Source organism: Phacochoerus africanus, chromosome 9 (assembly GCF_016906955.1).
Source record: "Phacochoerus africanus isolate WHEZ1 chromosome 9, ROS_Pafr_v1, whole genome shotgun sequence".
NCBI classification, from domain to species: domain Eukaryota; kingdom Metazoa; phylum Chordata; class Mammalia; order Artiodactyla; family Suidae; genus Phacochoerus; species Phacochoerus africanus.
Window position 1 is genome coordinate 26,563,238 of NC_062552.1, and position 22,720 is coordinate 26,585,957.

At 37.7% G+C, this 22,720-nt stretch overlaps 1 protein-coding gene across 1 annotated transcript in view; it reads left to right on the forward strand.

Annotated features, from left to right (window-relative positions):
* Positions 1–22,720, forward strand: part of BMP5 (bone morphogenetic protein 5) — a 127,103-nt gene that overhangs the window by 35,799 nt on the left and 68,584 nt on the right. The window contains exon 2 of the mRNA XM_047796978.1: positions 21,945–22,137. Coding sequence (XP_047652934.1) covers positions 21,945–22,137 — 193 coding nt within the window. The remainder of the gene's footprint in view (positions 1–21,944; positions 22,138–22,720) is intronic.

The window sequence follows — 22,720 nt, forward strand, 5'->3', positions numbered from 1 at the left end:
ACACTTGCCCTCGTTTGCTCTGTGGAGGCAGTTTGGGGGCCTTGATGCAGGAAGGTGGAATCTAATCTGAGGGCAGCAGAGTGGGCCAAGGCAGCTGCAGTTTTCAGGGAAAAGGTAGGGTAGATGAGTAAGCTGTGTTGGGGCACTGAGGCGCCGCCCCCCTCTCCCAGAACTTAGTCAAAGGTTGGCCTCTACTTGTGCAGGTGAGGCTCTGGGGAGAGAGCTGAGAGCAGCTGCTGCTGTTGAACCAGAGGTCAAGTCCTGGGAGCCAGGAAAAATGGACGACCTATCTAAATTAGTTATATTTTATAAGCTGTGAGGGATGATTTTAAAACTTTTTGTAGTTACATCATTTTCAGCCATTCTTCCCATACTTTCAATACTAAAAAAGCACTTTTGAGAACATTTATACTTTACAGATATAAAGAACTTGGCTTATAATTTATTTATTCTAGTCTTCTACAATATTTCTTCTGTTTGAATTTTCATAGCCCTCAAGTTCAATGGAAGAAGTGTTTTTAATTGTACTGTGAGACAGTATTTAAGCTAGATCTACAGACTTCCTAACATTGATGTTTCATGCTGAAATAGGAAATTAAACAGTATAGCCAAGTGAGTCCAGAAATTGACAGCGCTTTCTGGAATATGTTAGTTGGTCCCAGACTGAAGGGTGGGAGGGCAAACTAGATGGTCTGGGAGGTCTTCCAGTGATGCTTACTAATGTGTGTGGTGGTGGGAGGGTATGGTTAAGCTCTCTATAGCCTAGAGCCTGTCAACTGGGAATCTAAAGAGTCAGTGGACGGAAATCTCAGTCTTACCACTGAATCATCATATTACTTGGTTCACCAGGACTTAAGTTAAATTTTCATGTTGGGCACTGGAACTCTTACTTCTAGACCTAAACCCTATGAAAGCGATGGAGGAAGCTTTTGTTTGTTTTTGTGTTTGAAATAGGTTCTCTAGTCTAATCTGCAAAAAGTTCTACGTACCATATATTCTAGGATTTGATTGTTTACTCCTTAATGTTAATACTTTTGCTGCAAAAATTTAATGACAATCATGTTTAAGGTTATCTTGATTTTGGTTATGGATTTTTATGCATTGTTTAGTGAAAATGCACCTATAGCCTTCAATTCATTGCATAGTATACTTTAAATGCCCAGTAAATACCATTTGTAATTATAATAATTATTCATGCTCTGATATTTTTTATGAGCCTTTCTAGATACCTCCTTCAAGGTCAGAAGTGTGTTAATTTGTTGTGTTTTTGTTGGGAAAATCAAGCCATGCAGACTATACCTAAATAAATAATAAGGTGATGATTCCATTTACTACTGAAGAAATAAAGAACAAATTCAATATGTGACTTGTGTTGAATGAAAATGTATTGCAAACATACCAACAGTGATGAAGAGAATATGCCCATTTTTTAAATTCTAAACTGGTGCCCATTTACCTTTAAATTTGTCTCTCACTTTGGCTTTAAATTTAAATTGAAAACTGTAACACTTTCCCCCAAATAGTTTCTGACAGAAAATTCCTTTCTCAGTCCCTTGCCACTGAAGTGTTTTTCAAATGTTGCAAACATACTCTATCTGTTGCTTTTCCTCTTGAACACAGGGAAAGCTCTAGTTGGCATTCGGGAAAGGAAAAATAGGTTCCTGAAAATTGGACAGACTCCAAGCCTCAGACAGAGGGAGATGGAAAAATAGAACTGTATACCCCTGAGCCCTGAACAATGGAGTTTGGTCTCAAGCACAAAAGTAGTGCTTACAATACATCTTCTGCTGCCCCTTCCACAACTTCAAGCTGAACACCTTGTACAAAATAGGTGCTCAGCGAAGAGAAATGAAAAGAGCTTTGCAATTTGAGTTTATTTTCAAGGTGATATGTAGTGCAAAAAGTAAAGCAGCATTGCTTTACCAAATTGAAGTTCCCTGTACGTGTGTGTTTTAAATCAAAGAGACATTCCCTGCTCAATTAGAAAGTTTTCCCCCAATCCATGTTACACTTGCTTTTGATGAAATCCTGGGTTTTCTTGTCTTTTCATTTTTGGAAATTTGGTGGAGGAAATTTGGAACAGGGTCTTGTTCTCATTCAATTACCTTTTTAGATGGTATATTAAGTAAAGGGGAATGTTTCCCTCTAAAATGGGTTCTGTCAAAAGACTAAATAGAGACTGCTATTCATAAGAAAGTCCTCTCAAACGAAATACACCCAGAATTTTGTACCATTTGTTTAATATCTTCTGAATGCTATAGAATCTCTTTCTTTTTTTCCCCCTTCTTTCCTTCCTCCTTCCCTCCTTTCCTTCCTCCCCCTTCTTTCCTTCCTTTCTTTGCCACACTTGCTGCATATGGAAGTTCAAAGGCTAGGGGTAGAATCGTAGCTGTAGCCGCCAGCCTACACCACAGCCACACAAACACCCAGATCCAAGCTGCATCTGTGACCTACACCACAGATCAGGGCAACACAGGATCCTTAACCCACTGAGCGGGGCCACGGATTGAACCCGCATCCTCATGGATACTGGTTGGGTTTGTTACCGATGAGCCACGACGGGAACTCCTAGAATCTCCTTCTGAAATCTCATCTGTGTTGTCAACGTCAAAGTGAGTATGGAAACCATACGTTTGACTTTTTTGGATGAGTGTATTTTCTGTGACACCTCGTACTGTATCTGCCACATGCAAAGTTTCGCTAAAATGACAGCTGAACTTTTATAGCTCTAATCTAAATGCATGGATATAGAGCTGAAAAAAAAAAAGATACATGAACCAACTCAGTGCAGATTTTCCTTTGAGACAATTCAGAATCCTGGAAAAATGAAGACAGCCTTCTATGTCAGAGATAGGAGGCCAATATGTTCAACACATGAGGATGTAATTTTGCTTATCAATCTAATGTAGGTCATATCCATAATATTTACTGTTATTGAATTCTTTTCTCAGAATGTAACTACCGGTGAATGAAAAGCAGGATTCTAGGAGAGAGAAGAGGCAGTGCCCGAGCATGAAATCTAACTTAAAGTGGCTCTAAGAGAATAGAAAATTTAATATTTCAGCAGGCAAGACATTCATCACAGATGGAAAAAAATGCTCCAATTTAATTTAACATGAATTTCATGTTCCCTTCCATGATCTTTATTTCTTCTAGAGTCAGACTACCTGGGAGTATAAGTGGATACTCGCCTGCAGGAAGATAACTTTAAAAAAAATTTTATTTTATTGATGTATAATTGATTTACAATGTCAATTTCTGCTGTACAGCAAAGTGACTCAATTATGCATACATATATTTTCATATTCTTTTCCATGATGGTTTATTACAGGATATTGAATACAGTTCCTTGTACTGTACGGTAGGACTTTGTTGTTTATCCATTCTATATATAAAATAGTTTGCATCTAGTAACCCCAAACTCCCATTCCATCCCTCCCCACCCCCTTGGCAACCACAAGTCTGTCCTCTATGTCTGTAAATCTGTTTCTCCAGATAACTTTTGTTTCCACCTTCTCGACCTCCTTTCTGTTCCCCAGTCTCTGCTCAATATAGTGGCTGAATAATGAACATTCAATAAATGTTAGCTGAATTTCTCTCTTCTCTCACTGAATACATATTGTATTATATAAGATTATGTGCATTTAGCATAATGTCTCATAAATATCAGTTATTATAATTTTCATAATAATTATTTTTACTATGGATTCTGAACATTCTAAGGCTTTTAGGTACCCCCCTAATCCTCATAAATTCATTAGGATTCCATGATCACAAACTGAGTGTCCTGTATGATTTGAGTAAGAAGGAAGGAGACTACATAGCTTCTAACTTCTGCTCCATCATAAGACATTTAATGACACAGACTTTGCTTTATTATTCTGAGGTTGCTGTTGGATTGATATGTGTTTTTGACATCCCTTGCTTGAATGTATCAAATAATGAATATTAACAAACTTTATTAACCTCTTACTCCCTCAGATGCATTGTTTCCCTTTCAGATGAATTCCTTAACCATTTCTGTTACCACGGTCAGCTCTCTTTCGTTAAATGATTCTCTTTTTGTTTTGTTTTGTTTTTTTGTCCTTTTTGCATTTTAGGGCTGCACCCGTGGCATATGGAGGTTCCCAGGCTAGGAGTCCAATCAGAGCTACAGCTGCTGGCCTACACCACAGCCACAGCAACACAGGATACAAGCTGTGTCTGTGGCTTACACCACAGCTCACGGCAACGCTGGATCCTTAACCCACTGAGTGAGGCCGGGGTCGAACCTGAGTCCTCATAGATCTTAGTTGGGCTCATTAACCTCTGAGCCATGAAGGAAACTCCTGTTAAATAATTCTTTACATGGCTATTTTGGGCTTTAGCTGATTCCTTCAAAAGCAAAAAAGAAGAAAACTAGTTTAACTGGAAATATGTGAAATGTAGTTTTAGGATTAGTTTTGTTTTTGCTGTGTGTTAAGAGCAATGAAGAATAAAACTGCTTGGTGATGTTCGTATACTTTCAAGGTTATGCCTTGTTTGCCCTTGTGAATGTTCATCTGGGGTGAAAAAGCAAAACAGAACTCCAAGTGTATTTTCTGTTCCCACACAAGAGCAATTCTTGGTACATTTGTGTGATTGTAGGAATAGCACGTGCATTTTGCAGCTTCTAAATATTCTGTACTTTGATCAGTGCCATGAGGATTTCTGAAAATGCTCTCCCGTGTTAGGTATTCCAAATCACTCCATGGTTTCTTTATAAGAGAAAGCTGTTCAAAGGAAAAGAGAAACAGTCGAATTTCGGAATTAGCATGAACACTGAGTGAGGGGATAAAGATAAAAGTTCAGAAAGAAATTCTGTAGCCTCTTGGGACGTTTCCCTAGGGTAGTGATGTGCTCAGACCTGGATTAAAAAAATTTTTTTTAATTAAAGGAGAGTTGGTTTACAATGTTCTGTCAATTTCTGTTGTATAGCGTAGTGACCCAGTCATTCATATTTATATGGTCTATCACGAGTGATTGGATATAGTTCCCTGTGCTATACAGTAGCACCTCATTGCTTATCCATTCTAAATGTAATAGTTTGCGTCTATTAAACCCAAACTCCCAGTCCATCCCACTCTCCTCTTTCCCCTTGGCAACCACAAGTCTGTTCTCCATGCCTGTGACTCTGTTTCTACCATATGATCCAGCAATCCTACTCCTGCTCCTGGGCATGTATCTCCCCAGTGTTCATAGCAGCGCTATTCACGATAGCCAAGACATGGAAACCACCTAAATGTCCATTGACAGACCTGAGTTTGAATCCAGGCTCCAAGAATCACTAAATCTGTGAACTTGAATAAGTTATTTTTCTCTACTTCCATTACATATTTTATATTCTGTCAGATATATTTCACATGTAAGTAAGTATCAAGCCAATTATTGTAAAATGAATAGAAAGTGCAAAGCTCCTTATTTAAGGCAAAGTGTTTAGGAGATTGCTTCCAGAGGCTTGAGTGAAACAGCTTCTGAATAAAATTCTCGCTCAGTTTGCTTGGTAGTTTTTAGTGTCCTTTCTGGGGAGGTGGTGTCCTGGGAGTCTGGGGGACCAGTAGTGTGGTGAGGCCAGGTATGACCCAGGCAGCTGCAACACTGAGGGCCTGCAGGCTGTTCTGTAGTCTCAGTTTCTGGGTTTACTATGGTCAATGGCCCATAGAAGAATCCAGCAAAAAAGGAAAAAAAAATTTCTATGGGAAGAAGTGAGCAGTCTCAGATGACTCGGACAGCAGGAGTCATCTGAGACAGATGACTCAGACTTTGAGAAGAAAGCAGGAACTTCGTAAATACATGTCAGAAAAGCCCATTCTGGCTCAGGCTCACCTAGTGATGCCGGAAAGATGTTACCGGAATCCAGGTTCTTGTTCACGCAGCCAAAGAATGAACTTCATGAACACACAGGCGTCAAGCAAACAGTCTTTATTATAGGAAAGCAGATAGCTCCTAAGGGAGAAGAGCCCCCTTCTCTATTGTCCTATAGGGGTTTTTATCCCTTACGGACTGGGGAGTACCAACGTGGGGTCCAGAAAGATGTGGATTTCTCCCTTGCCCAGGTGCTTATATCAGTCCTTGTCCAATAGGGGTCTTAGGGGTGGAAATATCCTGTAAGTTTTATGGTTTCTTTACCCTTCTCTTCCCTTAGACTGAGTTGCCATTCCTCTCATTCCTTTTCTATCAGTTGAGGAGTGGGTTAGAGATTAAGGTCCATGTGGGTATAGTTACACCCTCTATAGTAAACAAGTGGGTGGAGATATTACTCTCTGGAGCCCTTAAAACACAAATGCTAATCAATGGCCATATCAAAGAATGCATCAAAGCCCATGCTCCTACACTGACGACATGAGTTATTATTCTGCCTCAGAAGGATGGTGCAAACAGGAGATGAGGTCTTTGTGACGTTAGCCTTCAGGTATTATCCTGGAGTCACAGGGCTCCAATGGGATGCAGCACAGCTGCTCTCCTGGGATCTCTCTACTCAATCATTTTGCAAATTATCTGTTCCTCCCGTGTCAAACCTTCTCTTTCCTATGCCTTCATCTTCTTTCTGGCTGACATGTTTCAGTGGAACAAATTCTCCAGGAAAAATTCCTGAGAAATGTCTTTTGGGAATTAAATTTTTGATACCTTCCATATCTGAAAGTATCCCTGTTGCACCTTTGTATTTCATGGATATTACACCTTTGTAATCTGATGGAATTCTAAGGTGGAAATAAATAATGTTTCATCATGATTTTGAAGGCATTGTCCCCTTGTCTCCTAGATTGCAGTTGCTTTGTCTTTGAGAAGTCTAAATCCATTTTGATTCCTAATCCCTATGTATGTGAATTGTATTTTGTGTCTGGAACCTTGTAAAAACTTCTCTTTGTCCACAAAAGCAGACATTTTCAATCTTGAGACTTTTGCACTTGGATCAGTGAACTGAATTATTTCTGGATGATTTCTCCTTTGTTTCCTGATCTCTGTTTATGGAACCACTATTGTTAGGACTAATTCTGAACTAATCCTTCTTCTTTCCTTCCTTCTTCCCTCCCTTTCTTTTTCTCTTTCTCTCTCTCTTTCTGTCTTTCTTTTCCTTCCTTCCTTCCTCTTTCTTTCTTTCTTTCTTTCTTTCTTTCTTTCTTTCTTTCTTTCTTTCTTTCTTTCTTTCTTTCTTTCTTTCTTTCTTTCTTTCTTTCTTCCTTTCTTTCTCTTTCTTCCTTTCTTTCTTCCTCCTTCCTTCCTCCCTCCCTCCCTTCTTTTCTCCTGCTCTTCCTTCCTTCCTTTCTTTAGTCTTCTTTTCCCATTTCCATTCCTTTGACGAATTGCTTTCCTTTTTGAAAATTTCTTCTACTTAATATTTCACACTGAGATTGATTTTTAGCTTTATTTTCCAGAGATGTTTTAGTATTGAATATTTATCTTTCATAGAACCTTCTTGTTTCATGGGTGCAAAAGCTTCTCTTAGCTCTTAAAGGATATTGGGTAATTTTTCTTTTTTTGAAATATCTACAATTTCCGTTTTAAGCAAATCAACTTTTTTTTCTGTATTTAAAGGGAGAGCATTTTCTCATACATCTAGTGATCTTTACTTGTCAGCTCTTACTTAATTGCAAGAGATTAAAAAGCTGATTAGAGGCTCTTAGAATAAGAGTGGAACTTGGCATTATTTTCTAAGATATTTTTGCTTTGCCATTTTGTGGAGACTTATTCTTTCTTCTGGGAATGGTTAGATTTCACTGCGAGGACCCTTTCATTCTCTTATCGGAAGGCATTGGCCTGGCTGTCAACATTCTGGAAACTGAGTTGGAGAAGAGGCCTGGACCTCAGCATTTAGTATGCACGGGTTGATCTCGTTCCTCAGGTCCCGGAATGCTACCTCATTCTCAGCCGTGCCGGTGGCACCAGGTTTGCTCTCTTCAGAAAACTCCCAAACTTTTGTTCATGTGGCCAAGAGCACTCAGTAGCACAGATGTGGAGGGTACTCTAAGAATCTTTCTTCTTAAACATCTAACACCCAGACACTCTCAGGTTAATCCCACATTCATACCTGCTCTTCGTACTGCCTTCTAGGTACCAGGTATTACAAGTTCCTGACCACTTTGAGGAATATGTTTTTTTTTTTTTAAATTTTATTTATTTATTTATTTTACTACTCAATGAATTTATTACATTTATAGTTGTATAAGGATCACCAAAATCCAATTTTATAGGATTTCTATCTTTGTGGGAAGGAATATGGTTTAAATGAGGTCGGTATTCAGCTTTTCCTATTGCTGAATCTGGCCCTTTATGTAACAGTACAGATGGGTTAGTTGGATGGATTATTAAATAACATTAAGAACAAGTCAAGCATTTAGCCATAAAAGCATCAGAAAACAGGCCATCTGATAATTAATATAAAACTGGATCGGAGACTCAGGAAGTTATTAAAATTGGATCTAAAATGAGATCGTCTGACCTGGATCTCAGAAGACTTATTGTTCTTTCCAGGTGTGCATCTTAAGAAACTTGTGTAGTTTGAACTCAAAACCAGATACTGCTCAATGATTCTTTGCTGAAGTTTGCTCTGAGTTTTGTGGTGGACCTGAAGTCCCAATACAAAGGAAACACCCAGGAGTGTGAAACCAGATCAACCAAAATATGAGACTGTTCATATGAAAACTCTGCGACCTGAGACTACTAAGAATCCCTGGACTCTAATTACAATGTGGTCTCATTCCATAAATGTGGGAAGGTCATGCGATTTCCTTATTGATTCTGGCACCTGTTACATCTTTATTAAATCTAGCACATGTTCTTAAGTAGGTTCTCCAATTATAGAAAACATTTTTTAATACAACATATCGATTCATCTAACTCACAATTTTAATAATGTGCTATAAAGAAATGTTAAGCAAGTCATGTATTATATATGCCAGTTTCTATCTGTTAACACATAGACTGATGAAATGAACTTTCACTTTCAAGGATGATGTTAGAAAAACATACCAAATAAAAGCAGTTAGAGTAATTTTCACACACTGTTATAAATCAACTATACTCTAATTTTTTAAAAAAAGAGGAGTTCCTGTTGTGGCTCAAGTGGTTAGCAAATCTGACTAGGAACATGAGGTTGGAGGTTCGATCCCTGGCCTTGCTCAGTGGGTTAAGGATCCGGCATTGCTGTGAGCTGTGGTGTAGGTCACAGATGTGGCTCTGATCTGGCGTTGCTGTGGTTCTGGTTTAGGCCGGTGGGTACAGCTCCGATTGGACCCCTAGCCTGGGAACCTCCATGTCCCGCAGGAGTGGCCCTAGAAAAGGCAAAAAGTCAAAAAACAAAAAACAAACAAACAAAAAGAAATGGATAAAAACATATTTCTGAATATGTTTCAGTATTTTGGGAAGGAGATTAAAAGAACATAAAATGCTATCAAAGAATTGGTTATATTACATATACCTGTGGTGGAGGAGTGAAATTCATGTTTTCATATAGAGAAAAATTAATGAGAATACATAAATTATATTATATTAAAATGCATAAATATTATCTTCTACAATATACAAATTGTTCTGCAAATTATTTTAAATACTGTTCTCTTAAAAAACCATAAAATAAAGCAATGCCATTTAGTTTTTTATTAAACTTTTCCTCCTTCCCCGAGTAATATATCCATTTAAGAATCAGAGATTCTATTAGTCCAGCATATTTCTCTAAGTGTCAATATAGCTAGTGGCAACAAAATAAATATAAGATAGGATTCTAAGTATCATTATTTATTTGATTTCCTTTCAGAGAAGAAAGGGAAAAAGAAATATATCATTAGGACTAATGCTATTTTAAAACATGGGCAGGACACTTTTAAGAATAAATAGTTGAATTGTAAATCGACTATTTCAATTAAAAAAAAAGAATGAATGGTTCAGGGGTTTTTGGCTAAGTTGGATTAACAGAGTCTGAATTTACTGTCCCTCCTGAAACATGCAAAAAAACAAAAAACCAAAAAACCCTCCCCAGAATCAGACATATATTCCTATATTCTTATATTCATTCATATCCCATGTATGTTGACCACCTAGTGTGTGTCAGGGATTGAGGTAGGGACCAAGCAAAGATATTGTTGTCAGGCTTAAAATCTAGTGCTAGAATGGAGTTCTTTGTTGTCTCAGTGGGTTAAGGATCCGGCATTGTCACTGTTGTGGCTCAGGTTCATGCCTACCCTGGGAACTTCCATATGCTATGGGCATGGCCAAAAAAATTCTTGTGCTGGAATCAGAAAGCAATACACACGTCTTAGGAAGCAAACATGGGCTACCAGTGGCCACTGTAAGCAGAACTGATAAATCGGGTACCTTTGTATTAGTTATAGAATATATAGGTAATACATTCATATACATCATTTTGTTCCTTTTCTTAAAAACATATGATACCGTGTAATTGTGTCACTAATAACTTGATATAGCTTTAATACAATCACGTTTCTCTGTGGCTCCTTTCCTCCACCAAACTTTACTGATGCAACCCATTAGGCAGAAAAAATGTAGGTAGAGTTTGCTTTTGTTTCAAAATGACAGATTGAACCACAGATTGAACTTGAGTGAACTCTATAAAAGTTATCATACCGATTTAAAATTTAAAGCAGTCACTTGAGAAAGACATTTATTTGTTTGTTCGGCTAGAGATATTCTCATATTCTTTCTACTACGTAAACTGTGTCTTAAACTTCCTTCATTTCTCCCCTATAGAGACATTCCAAACACATTTAATACAGTGTCAAGTTTTCTAGTTTTCCCTTTCTTTCCTTTAAGTATAGTTTTTTTTTTTTCCAGACAAAATGCTTCTGAAATTCTCAAAATGAGCACTGAGTACACTAAAAATATAATAGGAGAATAATCTTTCTTTACTATATAAATAAAAACATGCAAACCCTAACTATTGATAAACTTCAGGGGAGTGGCTTCACTTTGGCATCACATGTATCATGGCACTGAAAATGTCTCTAAATTATAACCAAAGCCAGTGAGAATGAATTTCAGGCCTGGGGAAGAGCTATTAGGGGGATAATAGACTTTCGATGTCTGTCTTTTCACAGCAGCACAATAGCTAATTCCTGTGACTCCTGACCTTTTAGTGTCTGCTAACCAAGTATTGGCATTAATCTGCTCGTCTGTCACCCACCACATTTGGGAGTCCCTGTCTCTGTTTTCAATTATCAGTCATTAGAGGAGGCACTGAGCAATTTCAGAAGAAAATTCACAAAACCTTTGACCTGTTTTTGTCAGATAACTGGAAGGATTCGCTGTGGATAAACTGTCGTTTCATTGTACCCACGATGTAAAGGACGATTCTTTGCTGTGTATCACGTACTGTAACCTCTGTCACCTTCAGGTGGTTAAAAACGGACCGTTTTATTTTAGCAATGGAGTAGAAGGATTCACGAGGTCATTCAGTGAGGTCTGGTGGGATTGGAATGGCTGACCTCTAGCTGCCAGGCAATCTACAAATCTCACAGATTTTCCACTGCAGAAAACCTGAGATAAATATTTACCAAAAGGTGGTTATCCAGCGGTTGTGCTCTTACATTGACTTCTTACAGGTAAACACAAACTTTCACAAATATTTGTACGCAGTGTAACTTCTTATGGGTAAACACAAACTTTCACAAATATTTGTACGCAGTGTACGCAAAATCCATTATTTACATACTAAGTATATTCACTCATCATGAAGTAATCATTTTTTATGATACAAAATGAATTAATCAGGGACATCCTCTGTGAGTATTCACTCTAAACTGACTTTTGAAGTTTAATATCCAACCCATAAAAGATGAGTATTTGTTTCAAAGTTTAATTAATAATTTTCTGTATAAAATGCCTATAATAAAAAAATAAAACATTTTCTGTACATCAGGATGCATTGTAGGGATAAAAATAGCTAAGTATGTGACTTTTCAGATTCCTTTAAAGAGGAAGTGTGTCAGAACCAGCTAATTTGATTGGATTGATGAGCAAAATACGAACATCAAAATATACCCACTGTGTTCTCTATTTTGTAGATGTGTAAACAAGGTATCAAGTAAATACAGTTATTTTCTAACCACTGACTGTTGTAAAAATCTGGCCTGAAGATTTCAATTCCACTACAACAAAATCTAAAAAACAATAATTATTTCTATTAATAGATCAATATTCTCTCTATTTTATTGTCTTTTTGCCTTTTCTAGGGCCGCTCCTGTGGCATATGGAGGTTCCTAGGCTAGGGGTCTAATCAAAGCTGTAGCTGCCGGCCTAGGCCAGAGCCACAGCAACGTGGGATCCAAGCCGCATCTGTGACTTACACCACAGCTCACAGCAATGCCGGATCCCTAACCCACTGAGCAAGGCCAGGGGTTGAACCCACAACCTCATGGTTCCTAGTCGGATTCGTTAACCACTGCGCCACGACGGGAACTCCCTCTACATATATTTTTAGTTTTATTGGAGTATAGTTGATTTACAATGCTGTGTTAGTTTCAGGTGTACAGAGAAGTGAATCAATTATACATATACATATGTCCATTCTTTCTCATATAGGTTATTTCAGAACATCAAGTAGACCTCCCTGTGTAATGCAGTAGGTCCTAGTTAGTTATCTATTTTATATATAGTACAATGTTGTGTTAATCCTAATTTATCACAATGATTTTGCAATCTGTGAGTTTATTTCTGCTTTTACATCTGTAATCTAGATAAAGAAATGGACATTTTGGAGTTACCTAGTGGCCTAGTGGTCAAGAATTCGGCATGGTTTCACTACTGCGGTGCTGGTTTGATCCCAGGTCTGGGAACTTCCACATGCCGTGGGCATGGGCAAAAAAAAAAAAAAAAAGACATTTTGATAATCAAAATGGCTGCATTTTAGGGTTTTAGGCCAGGTAGCAATTTTGTACAATTAAAGTTTTATTGACCATTTACTGTATAAAGATTTTTAGTATAGTATGTGTAGAAGTACAGAAATAAGAAAGAAAGCAAAAAGGAAGCCTGGATTTTCCTCTGAAGTATCTTACTCAGTGGGGTTCATATAATTATTAGGCAAATGGAAATTAATTCATAGAACAGCTACTGCTTTTTGAGAACTTGCTCTGTTCTAGGCACTATGTTATAATCGTCTCTCTCAAATATTATTTAACCTTTACAACACACTGTGGAGTGGGCCTTTTATGATTGACCTTTATTTATTTATTTATTTATTTATTTAATTTGCCATGCCTGAGGCATGCGGAAGTTCCCAGGCCAGGGATCCAACCCATGCCACAGCAGTGACAATGTAGGATCCTTAACCTGCTGAGCCACCTCTATTTTAAAGATAGATAAATTCTATTCCACCTCTGTTTTAAGGATGGATAAATCAAGGCAGGGGAATGTTAAATAATTTTTCTATTGTCATCTTCTTTTAGTAAGTTAGGGAATGAAGATTGAACTCAAGTTCTTCTTGAGTCAAATCTGACTCTTAATTGTGGGCCAGTAATGACACTCCCATATTCAAAAGGGAGAGAAAAAGTGCTATGGGGCTCCCAATAGGAGGAATTAATCTGGGTAAAAATTTTCCAAAGTAGTCTTTGTAGAATTAGAGCTGGAGATTTGAAGTAGAAGTGGGATTTGAACCTCTGGACCTGGAGAAAGCATCTTATTGGAAAGGGTGAACAAAACCATCAAGTTTGGAAAGGGAGCTGATTATTGAGGAATCATGAATTCATTCAACTTTCATTCAAAACTTTTTGAGGGTTGTGTTCTCTGGGCTGGATGAAACTGATTAAAAAAAATAACTTTGTCTTTAATCATTAGAATATAGAATGTATTGCTGGGATGGGAATCCTGGAAAATGTTGACCAAGTCCCAGGAATTTTTTAGTACTTCTCATTCTCCACTACTGACACCCTAGACCCCACCATGTGCAATGACGATGGTCTATTTATTATTCGTTATTCTGGCCCAAAGCTTTCACATCTCTTCCTATCTGTATGAACCGTTTCTCAACCTGGTGATAATTCTTTAAGACCAAGGTCAAAATGACCTGACCTTGAAACCTCCTGCATAATGCGTTGCCCCTTTCTTTCTTATTCTGCCCCTCCCCCACATGTCCCCCAACAGATCCCAACATGGTTGTGCCACATGGTACTTTCCCAAGCCTGTCTTTCTCACCCCGCTCTCCTATCTCTTTGCTTCTTAAATCTCCTTAACTATTACTGTTCAGCCCAGAGCAGTTATCCAATTAATATACTGGGCTTGATTAAATGTAGAGGTAGCACAGTGGCTGTTTTTGGGATAATCAAGATGAGTAGACGTGGAAGATAAGAAAGAGAAAAGCAATCCCCTGACAGCCAAGGGTGGAACTGGAACAAATAAGGAGAAAAAAATTAAAAATTGAAATATGTTAACATATGATGTCAGTAATTACTTACTTTATTGCTATTGTTGCTTATTTATTATTGAACATCAATTTTTATGCCAATGCTTGATATGTATAACTTTTATTATTATCATATTCTAATAATCTCTGAGGGCTGGGTACTGGGACCATCCAGTGATGGAGGGGAAACTTTTGAGACCATCTTCCTCCCGGTTCCAAAGCTCTCTGCACAAAAGGCTTAATTCTCTGTCTCAATCATTTCTATCTTTTAAAACAAAATAATCTATACATATTGGGTAATTAATTAAATTTTGTAAATTTCAAAATTATGTGCCTTGTATTTTAAATTGATTCAGGAAGTCAATTTTTTAGCTATATGACAGGATTTAAATTATTTAAACATCTTACTTTTCTTTCATGAGTCTTCTTCCTTATAAAACTGTATTCATGGAGTCTTTATGACTCGAAGTAAGAGTGTTTCAACTATAGAACATTTGAAAGTCAACTGAAATTGTTCGTTGACACAGACCTTTCAGGGGGACAATTTTCCCTTTTTCAAGTCACACATGGCTGTGGTATTAAGAGGCTCTTAGGGTTTCTGGAATCTGGAGTTTAACCACACTCTCTGGGATGGTTATCCTTTCAAAGAAACGTGAACATGCGCATTCACTGACCAGTGAATAGGCCTTTATAGGACAAGGTTTATGTTTCTCAGTGGACCAGTCAGTGAAGGATATATCTTGGTGGTCACATGATACCGTTCCTTTTTTTTTTTTTTTCCTTTCACTTTAAAATGGAACACAGATAAGTAATAATTCTATGAGTAATCTCTTAATGATTTTTTGCACTCAGCAGCAAACAATGATCTGTATTCTTTCAACAGCTGGCTGGGCTCCTGGGAAAAGGCTATCTTTGCCTTCAGCTACTGATTCTGTTTGAATCTTCCAAGTTACAGCCCTTGTGTGGGAGATTAAGACTGATTGCCCGTGGATGCATCTCCTTAAAACTGTAGATAAATCACTAACTAGATAAAACCACAGTCCTCTGTTAATTAGTTCTACTCTTCAGATATTGCAGACAGGAAAATATTTAGTCAGGACATTTCTATCCAATTTCTATTCATGATAAAGTCATTTGGAGAGGTGTCTGTTTGGGAAAAAGAGTCTGCAATCAGTCACTAACTTCTGTTAAATTATATCTCAACAATAAAAGGCTTCAGTGTATGTCTGGTCTTTAAACACAAGAAGCTTAATCTTTGCAGAACTTAGGCCATTTAGAGCGTTTAGAATGTAGTTTGGTGCTTATGTAAAGGCAATCCTGTTTCTTTTCACTCTCAGCCCATTGCTCATGGAATGTGAATCTTCTGATTCATATTTTACCTCTTGTACGCTTTGATGTTGCCACTTTAAAAAACCTAACTATAAAAATAAATTTATTCTCTGGTCTGTCAGGGTAGGGAGCTTTCAGGTATTGTAGGTGGTTCATAGAGGGAAATATTTGAAAGCCACAACAATCTCCTTCTTGGAAGCAGAAGGAAGGACATTTCCTACTATCATTATGATCGTGTTTTGAGTGGTAATTGGTATACCTTTTGCTGACTTTTTGAAGCATGGATCATAAATGACAGTGGGAGAGGAGCACCTGACATCAGTGTCATGTTTGTATGGCTTTTCAGCAGAATACAGCCTGTTGTTGTCTTTAAATATGTAAGCAGATGTGAAAATAGCAGTCTGGGCAGGTTGTTGGGTTCTCTCTTTAAATACAGTATTTGAAGGTGAATCAGTGGATACAGGATGTATGTTTTAAATCTAGTCATATTTGTTCTTGAATTGTCTTTTCCACTTCACGTGGGAGAAATAGCATCCATGGTATGAGAGGAAGAAATGGTCTCTACTAGAGAAAAGTGTTAGCCTCCTGGTCTCAGCATGTTTTAACCCTTGTGTTGTTTCTCATCCCCTTTGACAAGTGTGGGTCTGGCTTGAGTGAGCGCTCCCTTCTGCTCTGCTGTGCTGTGTTCTTTTGCTTTGTTTGTTTTTCTTTGTTTTGGCTGGTAAGTGAGAGAGCTTTTCTACCACCACATAGGGATGCCATTATAGTTTTTATGGAGTCTTGTGTATTTTAATCTGATAACATATTCTGTTAGAAATGATCATAAAGATGTTTTGGGAACTCATGCATGGCATTTTGTGGATGTACCATATAAATTAAAGAGTGAATTGAAAGGCCCCAATATTTAGTTTAATACACTATGAATCAAAACCCCCAAATAGTGTACATTTGACAGATTTTTTTTTCTACTTGTTTGTTTACCTTTTAACCTTCCCAAGCCATTTCCAGTTGCAAGGGGTTATACAGAATACTGTTATATATGGGGGAAACACAAGACATTTTAATATTTACTAAAATCATCACAATATGAACAAGGCAAGGGTAGTTCCTATATACAAGCTTACATGTAAGGAATATGATATGTGTGTATGTTTTCTTTCATCTATTTTGGGAGTGTTGTTTTTGGCAGTGGGTCTAATGGAGAAGGGCTGGGGTATGGAAGATCTAGCTGGTGAATTATGGTTATTTTAAAATATGGTTGTAGGGAAAAGAGTGACCTTCTATACTAATATAGATACTATATACTACTAATTCAAGTTGTGAATACAATCACTTGCTTATTCATAAACTTTTTCTTGGATAGGAAATGGAATCAGTATTAAATAAGTGAATATAACACAATATTTGCTATGATAAGGATTGGAGGAAGTGTGTTCTAGAACAGTGAGCAGAATCCAGATGTATGGCAGCTTCTATAGGGTAGAAGCATCACAGAGCAGAATATAAGCACTGAGAGGTCAACTCTCTTGAGGGATAATTAGATAAAATGAACAAACAAAACTGCATCCAGGAAAAACAAACACAATGTTGTGTTGTTAAGAGCTTGGGGAATTGAAACCTTGACCCTGGATGGAAGTCTGTTTCCTCTCAATTATAGGTTGTGGGCTCTTCAGTAAGTTATAGAAATTTATGGACGTAAGTAAAGTCATGCGGATTAAATAAAACAGGGGCTCCCCAAATGAGAGTTAAGTAAATGGTCATGGACTTAGTCCATGGGAAATGCAACAGGATGCTGCTGAGTGAAAAAACAGCACCAGCTTTTCATCCATTCATAGTCTTTCAGCTAATGTTTATTAGAAAACTTTTCTGGATGAGTCATTGTATTGTGTCAGATGCTAATTACACCCTGATGATCAAACCCTTGTTTCTCCAGCCTGTTCTCCATGTTTCAGTCTACTGCTGATAAACATTTCTGAATATATGGTTGACTTTCGAACAATGGGTCATGGGTCCACTTATATGCAGATTTTTTTTCAATAAATATATCAGGAAATCTTTTGGAGATTTGCAACAATTTGAAAAAATTCAGACACAAACAGCATCGCCTAGAAATATTGGAAAAGTTAAGAAAAAGTGTATCATGAATGCATAAAATATACATAAGACTACAAAACAGAAACAGACTCACAGACATAGAGAACAGACTTGTGGTTACCAAGGGGGAAGGGGAAGGAAGTGGGATGGACGGGGAGTTTGGGGTTGGTAGATGCAAACTATTTAGAATGGATAAGCAATGAGGTCCTACTGTACAACAGAAATTGACCCAACACTGTAAATCGACTATAATAACAATTTAAGAAATATACATAGATATACATATAACATACAAAATATGTGTTAATTCACTGTTTATGTTATCTGTAAGGCTTCTGGTCAACAGTAGGTGCTCAGCAGTTACTTGTGGAGTCAGTGTTATACACAGATTTTCATTTGTTTGTTTGCTTTTTAGGGCCACACCTGTGGCACATGGACGTTTCCAGGGTAGGGGTCAAATCAGAGCTGCAGCTGCCAGCTTACACCACAGCCATAGCAACGCCAGATCCGAGCCGTGTCTGTGACCTACACCACAGCTCATGGCAATGCCGGATCCTTAACCCACTGAGCAAGGCCAGGGATGGAACCCACATCCTCATGGATACTAGTAGGATTTGTACTTGCTGAGCCACAATGGAAACTCCAGTATATGCAGATTTTCAACTGCACAGGAGGTTGTTTCCCTGGTCCCCAGGTTGTTCGAGTGTCAGTTATACTAACGCTAACTAGTTTCCAAGTAGGATGTCATTACGTAGGTGGTATGGACATTGAACAGAGATTTATAATGAGCTTTAGAAGGCAGACATCTGTTATTGCCTAGCTGTCATCACCCAATTTCTTATTCTTAAGTCAGGGATATTAATATTTGACACCTCCCTAGCAGTACTCTTTGAGGTAACTGAGATTACCTGGTGAATATTTGTGAGCATCATTAGGAGTTGCAAGGCTATGTAAGTACTATTTTTATTCCATTACTCACTTGAACATGTCCCATGGACTATACCAGTGCAGTTGTGATTCAAAGCAGTAGGATATAGGCATTTTAACCCCTGGACAAATCTGCACTGCAACTTTATTCTATGTGGTATATTTCATATAAAATTTTATTAAACTCTTTGAAAATGTACCCCCTTCAGGGGTTAGGTTAAATAGCTTGGATTAGGAAACTGAAATTTTATAATAATAGCTGAAATTCTAGCTTTCCACTTTATTACCCTAACATCTCACAGGAGATTCCAGAACAGTAATGACTTTACATAAGATGAATTCAATACTCATCCGCATTATGCAGGTGCATGCTTTAGACTGGACACTAACAAACTCATGTCAAAGCCCTTATTTCCAAGACTATAGTTATGTTTGCCTAAATCTCAAATATAAAATTGATTGTTCATGAAAAATTGGATAATGATTGTTATCACTTAGCATTTTGAATGTTGACTTTTAGAACAGAGAAAAAATTTTTTTGAATGACTGAGCAGTGTTTATACCATAAGTACAGAATTCCTCAAGCAGAGTCTGGTCATACACATGAACATTTCTGCGGCAAAGAAATAAATGTAAAGTGAAATAAATAAGGACTTTAAAATCACCTCAAATCAGTTAATTTCCAGTTCTTCTGCCAAATGAAGTTGAAGTGAAATTTCAGTTCTCAGAGCTTTTTGGACTTTGGTCTTGTGAATGCAAGATTTTAGATCTTTATTAAAGTATAAATACTTAGTAAATTAGGAAAAAGTAGTAGACTTTAAGCAGAAGCTGCATAATCCTGGCATTTAAGGACCAAAGCTTGGTGGCATCAAATGCGTGGGTTCAAGTTCGTTGGCAAGGTATTTATTTCCTCTACCTCTTCAGTTTCTTCAGCTTCAAAATGAGGATAAGGAGTTTCTATTGTGGTGCAGCAGAAACGAATCTGTCTAGTATCCATGAGGATGCAGGTTCGATCCTTGGCCTTGCTCAGTGGGTCAGGCATCTGGCATTGCCGTGAATTGTGGTGTAGTCGCAGAAGTGGCTTGGATCTGGCGTTGCTGTGCCTGTGACGGAGGCTGGCAGCTGTAGCTCTAGTTGGACCCCTAGCCTGGGAACTTCCATATGCCGTGGGTGCGGCCCTTAAAAAGGCATAATAAATAAATAAATAAATAAATAAATAAATAAATAAAATAAGGATAATTATAGAATCTACCTCATAGGTTATTATGAGGTGTAATATATTAATATTAATGAAATACTTGGAACAGTTCTTTTAAAATTTTGTTTCCTGATGCCATCTACTTCATTTTAGTTAAGATCAGAAGAGAACAGGTTTACTGTGAATTAAATGCAGTTATCTGTAAACAAGAGTTGTGGCTAGTATTAAAATTCATACGCACACTTTAGTTACTAGATATTGGGTTTGTAGGTATTTTCTGCCCTTACGCTTCCCCTCTCATATGGCTCAGTCAAGAGAATGGACAGATGGAGATGGAGTCCTGTTCATAGCGTCTCCACTACCACCAGCTGGAGCTTAGACAGATCAGAGGTTTTAATTATGGACCATGGAGTTCCATGTGGCTCAGTGGGTTAAGAATCTGACTAGTACCCTTGAGGGTGCGGGTTCCATCCCTGGCCTCACTTAGTGCGTTAAGGATCTGGTGTTTCCATGAGCGGTGGCATAGGTGGCAGATGTGGCTTGGATCTGGTGTTGCCATGGCTGTCATGAAGACCTGCAGCTGCAGCTCTGATTTGACCTACAGCCCGAGAACTTCCATATACCACAGGTGTGGCCATAAAAAGAAAAACAAAGTAAAAAAAACAAAACAAAACAAATTATGGACCAAAATAATAAACTTAGGGGTCCAGCAGTCTCAGTTCTCCCAAATCACTCCTGGATGGTCTTGGCTGCCTTCTCTCTTCCTTAACCTTGACCCTTCCTCCAGTTTAGGATCCCAAGTTTCATATATTTCCAGTAGTGTTGGTATCATTTCAGTTAACCTCCTAAAGGTATTTTTGGTATGTTCATCCAGTTTTTGAAAATTGTGAATCGTATATATAACATCCATCTTTTATTTTGTATCAACATTTTAGCAATGAAACGCCACTGGATACATTTTAAAAACACTTTGATTACACTTGTGAGACACAAGGACATAGTGATTTGCCGTGAGTGGATTGTTTGGAATCTGTCCTCTATTATCTGAGATGACTGAGATTTTGAGAAGCTTACCAATGCTGAGAAACTTAACTTTATTCAATGATATTGTATTACCAAAAATGAGCCCTTTCAAGAGCTAGTTTCTTAAGAAAGCTTTTGAAACCCAACATAGGCTGTATCAAACAATACACGATCTTCTCAATATGCCCGACACGGTCCTGGTTCTTCAACACTCCTTAATATGCCCAGGAGGAAAAATTCTCTGACCTCATTTGATAGAAAGGTTGCTGAAGGTGGGAATAGCTCCCCTCTCAATTCTGCATAAGGACAGAGGTCTTTGGGAGGCTTGATGCTGCACCACAGGTGGGGAGATTGCACTTAATAATCTCCAAGAACTAATGGAAGTCCATTTTGCTTTTCTTTTTTTAAAAGAGCATTTCATTTGCTAAAAGGAGGAAAAACTCTCCTGGGAAGATATTTTAGGAATAATCCTTCTTGTGAAAATGAATTTGTTTTATTTCCTTGACCTCTAAAATTTCCTAAACGCAGTCCCACTGTGCCTGCATGCAGCTCCTCAGGCCTCCTTCTGACTCTCCTCCCTCGGCTGTGCTAAATCCTCCTGCTGACTTCACCTGAAACTCGGGAGCTTTCTATCACAGATTCCTAATTCCTGTATGAACCCCTCTCTGTTCTGGTCCTTGATACATACTAGTAATAACTTTACAACCTTCCCTTTTAAAAACATTTTTGGATAACCTTTCCATTTAGGAGCCAGGAATTTGTGTAAAACCACAGAGGCTATACCGCTTTTGAACTGAAGGCTGTTGGTTTGTGGAATTTCCTTCAACTGGAAGCACGTATGAATCTGTGGTTTTAGTGTTTTCCCAGTTTTATAACATCCTGCTTGTTTGTTTTCATTTTCAAAGCTAAAGAATTTACCAGCAATTTCCATATGTTACAGAGGGCTAACTTTTCCCTTCCTTTCCGTTTTCTTTTCCTTTTTTTTTTTTTTTTTTTTTTTTTCAGTTGAAAGAGACAAGGATTTTTCTCACCAGAGAAGGCATTACAAAGAATTCCGGTTTGATCTTACTCAAATTCCTCATGGAGAAGCAGTGACAGCAGCAGAATTCCGGATATACAAGGACCGGAGCAACAGCCGATTTGAAAATGAAACGATTAAGATTAGCATATATCAGATCATCAAGGAATACACAAATAGGTATCAACTTTATTTATTTATTTTTAGAGAATAAAAAGGATATAATTGAATTTCAAAGTAGGTTACGTTGGCAAAACTTTGATACAGTTCAAGTTTGTAAGAATGAGAAAAATGGGAGTTTATTTCTAAAGTATGAATTTTACTTAGGAAATAAATTGACCTCAATGTAAATATAAGATGTCTTGATTAAAAGCCTAAAGTTAAAATGCCCCGCCCCTTTCTTTTTAAAAAACACTCTAATGACTTATTGAAGTATAGCTGATTATCAATGTCATGGTCATTTCCGCTGTACAACCAAGTGATTCAGTCATATACACGAGCACACATCCATTCTCTTTCAGATTCTTTTCCCACATAGGTTATCACCGAATATTGGGGAGAGTACTCTGTGGGAATCAGCTTTATATCTAGCTTATTACCCTAGCAAACAAATGTTATATTTTGTAGTGAAATCCACTGATAACCCACACGATCTATTAAAGCATACTTTCTTTGATGTAACAGCAGTCAAGGCCAGGTCAAGATCTGTTTAAGAGTAACGGATCTGAAAGGTGCCTTGTACATTTCACAGCTTTTCTCTACT